The sequence below is a fragment of the Poecilia latipinna genome, unplaced genomic scaffold (assembly GCF_001443285.1).
Source record: "Poecilia latipinna isolate Pla-1442-1.1 unplaced genomic scaffold, P_latipinna-1.0 Scaffold731, whole genome shotgun sequence".
In the NCBI taxonomy this organism is placed as follows: domain Eukaryota; kingdom Metazoa; phylum Chordata; class Actinopteri; order Cyprinodontiformes; family Poeciliidae; genus Poecilia; species Poecilia latipinna.
The window spans coordinates 216,812-223,933 of NW_015113347.1; the positions used below are offsets into that span (position 1 = coordinate 216,812).

The 7,122-nt window shown below is 37.8% G+C and overlaps 1 protein-coding gene across 2 annotated transcripts; it reads right to left on the minus strand.

Moving 5' to 3' along the window:
* Positions 1 to 1,246: 1,246 nt before the first annotated feature.
* Positions 1,247 to 5,486, minus strand: LOC106955401 (serine/threonine-protein phosphatase 2A catalytic subunit beta isoform-like). 2 transcript variants are annotated; one of them, XM_015045554.1, is made up of 8 exons: positions 5,387 to 5,486; positions 5,054 to 5,294; positions 3,908 to 4,117; positions 3,525 to 3,698; positions 3,339 to 3,428; positions 2,494 to 2,655; positions 2,046 to 2,164; positions 1,247 to 1,939 (listed from the first exon to the last, which is right to left on the minus strand). In XM_015045554.1, exons 2-8 carry the CDS (start codon positions 5,153 to 5,155, stop codon positions 1,867 to 1,869), a joined length of 930 nt encoding a protein of 309 aa, XP_014901040.1. In that variant the 5' UTR covers positions 5,156 to 5,294; positions 5,387 to 5,486; the 3' UTR covers positions 1,247 to 1,866. The 2 variants fall into 2 exon arrangements, with proteins under 2 accessions (XP_014901040.1, XP_014901039.1); XM_015045553.1 differs by having other exon boundaries at positions 5,377 to 5,480.
* Positions 5,487 to 7,122: the final 1,636 nt, after the last annotated feature.

Consider the following 7,122-nt stretch of genomic DNA (forward strand, 5'->3'; position numbering starts at 1 on the left):
AATGAAATGCAATATTTAGGGAAAATATGTGACCAAGAATGCCTCAGCCCATTTAATTTTTGATAACAAGCTTTTTATTTTGTAGACATTAACCTCCGCTAAAGCTGTGACATTGCTGCGAAATTTATTTTCAAGGCAGAAAATCATTAATGCGTTAAAACTTTAGAAAATCCACACACTTGTGCGAGAAAATTGCGGAAATATGCGAACACCAGTGCTAAGGTGATAAGTCCTAAAACAAAAGCCATTTTAGTTCAGAACATAAATAACAGTTCAATGAAAATAAATAATGGAAACGATAAACATAATTACAATCAAAATATTCATGAGTTTATGCAAAGTACAAAAGATAGACAAAATATGTTGTAAAATCAATAAAATCAACTAGCTTGTTTTTCCCTCGGTATCACCGCGATGATCTCATGGTCAGCGAGTTACAATAAGAACTCTGTCTCCATCTAGTGGTGACTCTGAGGTGGTGACTCCAATTTCGTCCGAGATTTATCTGGGCTCACGTCGAGAACGAGTAGAAACAGCAGATCCACTTACAAATGTAAATATTTTCTCATTTATCGTATGTTTGATTGCAAATAAACAGTTGTAAAATTTGTTTTAGGATATTTTGATGTAAACATAAATTAGAATAAAAATGTTTCAGCTGAATACTTTCAATTTGAACAGGAAGGAACCCAACGTCACATTTTTTCTGTCTGAAAAATGCTGTTACAAGAGAGGTATGTTTAGATGTATTTATAGGTTTTACCCTCTAATCTATGAACTCTACAATTCTGAACTATTTAGGTAGACTTATATTGAAACCATTAGTCCACATCAACTTGTAGATCAGAGTAATTAAAATGTTTCTTTAACAAGCACAAAACATCAACCTTACACAAAGCTGTACAGGTTCCAATTGCAAGTTGGAAAGCCAGTGAAATTTGTTGCAAGCTGTAGTAAGCAGTCTGCTAATTAGGAATACAAAACAATGATTCATTTACCTCAATTACATGTGTTCAAATATCAAATAAACATGTTCACATTTGGGTGTCATAAAGTTATATGTCGGTTTTGTCTAATGAAAAAAAATGCTTGAAGTGTTCATAGATAATTACAAGTGCAACTTTCATTATATTTTTTTACTGTATGTCCAGCAGCTATACTTCATACCAAGACCTCTGTTGTTGAGTTTCCCCAAATGTGAACTTGAATAATCTGACCTCCGAACAGAAAGTGAATGCACCGTAACTGTCGAGGGAGAGAGGGAATGCCAAAGTCTTTATTTTAGATAGTTCTGGCTGAAAAACATTAAGTTATACTACACAAGTAAGGTCATTTGCAGCAGTAATGCAGGTTTCAATAAATACATTGTGATAACAGAGGCAGAACTACTTGAAATGGTATAAAAAGAACATTCTCCCAATGCAATGCAGCAAAAAGAAAAAAAAAAAAAAAGAAAGCAAATACAAAAGTGTAAATAGATTATACACAATTCTGGCTTTTAACCTTATTATTCTACTTCCAGAATATGCTGTTGTACTTTGGCTACAAAATAAAACCTATAATGCTTTCACTGCTTTCTTGGATATAAGGTCATGCCAAATACAGGATGCAGTTTACAGACCTTATTTGGTCAAACAGTCTATCTTGTCATCAGTAATATTTTGTTTATTTCCTGACATACCAGCAGGTAGTGTAACAGTACAGTAAAGAGTGGCAATCATTCCAAGCACTTAATTCATGCACAGACAGGTAAAAATCAAGAAGAAGTGAAGAAGTTGTGTGTGAAAGTCAATATCATGGCACAAAGCCTGTGTACCACCACAGTCTCCTTTTCTTCAGCCTCTGTGCAGCCTCTCATTGTGTTGTTTACAGGAAGTAGTCTGGTGTGCGCCTCGTCACATGGGGCTCTCCTCTGCGAGGCGCAGGGTCAAACTGGAGGCTAAAGGAGACATCAGAGCTAATGGTTACTTGTTAATGTATTTTGCATTTACAAAACAGCAGAGTTCCACTAGAATATTTGGATTTGGAAGAGAAACTGCACTTACAAGGAGTATTTCAGGGTATCATCGAGCTCCATGATTGCCGCCTGGTTTCCACAGCGATAGCAGTAATTTGGTGCACTGAAAATTGTCACTACGTTGCGGTCGTGGCACCAATTAAAACCCTGGATCAAGAGATATGCTAAGTGTTACCAACTGTTGGGGCCATAAATGGTGTTTAAGATGCAATCCTGTTTCCATGGTTGTTTAAACATGGGCATGATAATCTGTACGCATCTGGAACATGACTAGGAGGTAAGAACTATTCAAACATATTTATGTTTCCCAATAAACCGAAAGCAAAGGCCTGCTTAACCAGTTGGGGTTGAATTTCAGATTAATGCACGTGCTGTATGAAGAGAATCTCGTGGTCATGATGTCTAAAAAAAAAAAACAGCATCAGTCACTTAGAACCCATTTCTTACTATTCAGTGAGCAGTGAAAGTCACAGTACCTCCATCACCAGCTGGTGGGCTCTTGAAACTAAAGTTAAGCCGTTTGCGTGGTTGAAAGTCTCAGATATATCCTGGCCGAATGTGTAGCCGGCACCACGGGGTGAGATTCCCCAGCCACCACGGTCATCTGGGTCAGACCATAGCAGGTCACACATAGGACCCTAAGACATAGAGCAAAGTGTCAGTGTTGGTGGAGCATCCCTGACTTTATACATACATATACATCACCCTCTACTCTTTAACATTGGTTTTGAACCTACAGAAACACTACTCCTCTCTGCATACTCTCTCCAGAGCAGTGGTGTCCAATGTTGGACATGTGGGGACGTTACCCAGCCTCCTTCTGGATGGTTTACTACTTGAATACATATGAATCAAATTAATTGTTCTTTTATGAAACCTTTGCAGACGTTGATGACATGCTGACAATGTAATTTATCCATTTCAATTTGCAAGACAATGACTATTAACAACTGGAAGTGGATTTTAGAGCGTTAGATGGACCAGAAGGCTGAGTTCTCTCATTTGCTTTTTGTCTTTCAACTCCTCAGGATTTCTTCGGGATTTAAGTCTAAGGACTGAAATAGCCAAGGAAGACTGATTAGTGGTTGGCAAACTTTTCCTCCGAGATAACTCGGAGGTAATATGCGTCCAATGCATACTCAAAAACAAAGTCTAGGATAATTCTGGATCAGCTGAGACGGCCATTTCAACACATCCCCTAGCCAATGCTACATGCACATCTGAATTTGTTAATTTCCTGGCATTTGTCTTTACAAATACGGCTGATATAGAAATCACGTTATGTCAGCCGATGGTTTAAATTGCGATGGGGTGAGCGTACCTCATGAGGAACCTCCTGTAACCGATCCAGCGCTCTGATGTGCTCCAGCGTGTCTATGGAGGGGGACAATCCTCCATGAAGACAGAAAATCTTAAAGGCAGGAAAGTAAATACATGAGTCTTTGTTTTTGGTTTTTACATAACTCTGAGTACTCTCCTCTACGGTGCTCCATGTACAGCGCCTTACCTGGTTATCTACTAGTGCGGTGAGGGGCAGATAGTCAAAAAGGTCTGTGAAGTACTTCCAGACATTAGCGTTTCCATACTTCCTCAGGCACTCATCATAGAAACCATACACTTGCGTGATTTGTCTGCTCTCATGGTTCCCTCTGAGAATTGTGATTCTTTCAGGAAATCGTACCTATTCAAACAGAAAACAATGCACTTTCAAAGGGTTCATAGACATTTTCTTTTGTGTCAAGATTAATTTGCAGACTCACATCCCCAGTGTTCAGAACCAGTTTCTCCAATAACATTAAAATATTGAACACAAAGGCTCACAATTGAAGAAAAGAAAAATATTTTTATAGCACCTAGGGTTTAAATATGCATTAATGTTAGAAGATTAACCTTTAGAGAAACCAGCAGTGTCACTGTCTCCACAGAGTAGTAGCCTCTGTCAACATAGTCTCCCATGAAGAGGTAGTTGGTGTCTGGAGACTTCCCTCCAATCTTGAACAGCTCCATGAGGTCATGAAACTGCCCGTGGACATCTCCACAGACGGTCACCGGACATCTTACCTCCTGTACATTGGACTCCTTGGTAAGAATTTCTTTGGCCTGGAATAAAGAGCCGAGAGAAACTCAAGATCATACCGGTGCCTCCACAGAAACCAGTGATATACTTTACATGTGGTAGTGACAAAGAACAAAAGACTTGTAACCGTACTTGAGACAGAAGATGAAAGAGAAAGAGAAAATTTGGCAGTTCAGAAATATTTTAATTGAGAAAAAAATTGGACAGGAATGACCTGTTTTAAGTCACAGAAAACGAGTGCAACATTCTTTAAATCAAAGATGTTTGTGTGAAAACTCCAACAAAACTATACAGGTAATTATTTTATATTCTTAGTGACATTAATATAATTATAATTATTCAGGTGACAGGTTTCCAGTTTAACAAGATTATGGCATAACTTCCACCTTGGAAAAGCCCCTCCTTCTGCTGCCTTCCAGACACTTTTAAAATGTAGGAAATTATCTACGAATCTGGAGCATGATGCCTTACAGCCTGGCAAAAAGAATTTACCTTGCGTCCCGAAACACCAAGCGGCACCATCTCGCCACTGTTTGCATGTATATAAAAGCAATAGAAAACTTGTTCAAGGTCCAACTGATTTTTTTTTTTTTCGTGCTCATGCTTCCCCATTTAATGCTGCCCTGGGCAATTGTCAATGGCCCACATCAAAATTCACCAATGGTGGAATTATAGGTATTATGACCAATATATGGGGAAAACAATAGCTGTTGTCATCTTTCGGATCGTGCAGGAGGTTAAGCCTGAGTCTGCCAGAGCGTTTTGTGAAGGTACCAGTATGCAAAACAAATTGAAGGCATTTCTCCATATTCGAGTAGCATCTCTCGAATACGGAGGCTGCAGTCAAATGGTTTCTGTTGTTGCGGAAAATATCCCCTTCTAAGTCAGATATTCAGAAGACGTGCCAGCTAGCTGTCCTCTAGCCATTAAATCAGCCTATAAACATTAGCAGTATTTACCTTCTCACACAGGAGTTTAACCTGGTTCTCTGTTAGCTGTTTGCATTCATTCAGCTGTTCGATCCAGCCATCCACCTCCTTGGTGAACGATTTGTCATCCATGCTTGTCAGCCTGCAAGCCGACCAGCTTTTAAACCCGCAGGAAACCCGGTAGGTATGTTGTGACTGCTCTGCGTCTCCCAGCAGGTGGTGGTGGTGATGGAGGAGGATTGGGATGGGAGTGGTTCCCCCGTTCCTGCAGCTGGTTAATACAGATGTTATGATGTTTACATGCACTAATAGTGCTGTTCGTTGTTATCAGAGAAAATAACAAAGAAGCTCACCTTTGCTTACCTTGATCGGAAAGCGACACTGCAGATCAAGGCGTATTATTTTTAATGATGTCACCACGCCCAGCGTGGATCAAATCGTCTTAGTTTAATAATAATTTTTTAAAAAAAAATTAAAGGTATGAATAGCTATATTAAATTACCCACTGAACTATATTCTCTGTTTGGATTATAAAAATGTATACTTTATCATGTAAACCTCAACAGATATTGCAGGTCACGCAGTACATGTGGGTCCGCACCATTTACACGCCGGGGAGGGGAAAACGGTCAAATATTGTGAAGTTAAAATATTGGACGGTATTCATATTTTTTCTGTAAATGGCTTATAAAGATTTTCTTTTGTCACTCTACAGAGGCTTGTGTAACTTGGTGTTTAGGTGTTTTGTTGTTGTTTGTTTTCTTCTTTTCTTTCTTTTAGGGGTGGGCGGGTGGAAGAAGAGGTGTTCTTTTTGTTAGCACTGAAATTGGAGCTTTCCTAAGAATGTCATTTTTGGCCAGTCTCTGCCTTATTGTTGAGGCATGAACCTTGTCCTTAACTGAGGCCTGTGAGGCACAGTGCTTTAGTTCTTGGCCTAGATTTACCTGTAGCCACCTGGATGAGTCGTTGATGTGTTCTTGGAGTCATTTCGGTAGGTTAGACACTCGTGGAAAGGACTCCTACTGTTCCTTGTTCTCTTCATTAGTAAATGTTGGCTCTCACTGTAATTCAGTGGAGTCCCAAAACCTTAGAAATTAGTGTAATAGCTTATACAATGAAATATTTCAATGACTTTAGTTTCTGGACTTTTTTTTTATTTTTTAGTTTGGATCATGATATATAAGTTTTTTTAGCTAATGTCATATTGTCAGTCAGGTCTTACTTCTTTTTATGTTAGCGCCACCTGCATTTGAAGTTTGACAGAGATATAGGGCTTTCACTGCAAAATTTCCCTTGGAGACTGAGAAATGTGATCAATTTACTTACAACATATATCCAGTAACATTCTTAAAACTGAAAAACACAAATATTATTCCTTCCTTATCGGATCCTTGAGTATTTGGGTGGAGTTTCACTGCCCTTGATGCATAAAAAGTATGGAGAAGAAAAATGTAATATTGTTCTAACCAATATCCTCTTCACCAGTAACAATATGCAACAATAAATTATTTCATGGTTTCCTTATATCAGACAGCATCAAGTTTGTTTGCTTCATCTAATAATAAAGCATTGTTAATATTTGTTCAAACACTGTCTGTAATTAAACCTATAATAATAATAATAATAATAATAATAATAATAATAATAATGTTTGGGGAGTGTCATTTCCAAAAAAATATATATTTTAGGACATTTTTGCTCGACTTTGACCATCCGAATCTGTCAGAAAATATTTCTTATTGAAACAACGCTCCTAAATGTACTTTTCCTGAAATGATTTGGTAATTTTTTTTATTAAATTGTTGCTTATAAATCATAAAGAAGGTAGTTCTAAAAATAAATAAATGAATATTAAATTTATAATTGATAATTTCGGTCGGGATATCAGTAAAGTAATAAAAGGTTTAATTAAGTTTTTTTTATTCTAACTTAATAGAGATTATTTAGTTTATTAATATGAAGTTGAATTATGTTGATTTCAGCATTACTTTTTCTTCCTGCTTAACGCTTGTCCACATTCCAGTTCAGTTGGTGGCGGTAATGCACCATGACAGTTGGTCTGCCAGCCGCCATAAAACAAAACAAGAAGAAGAACAAGA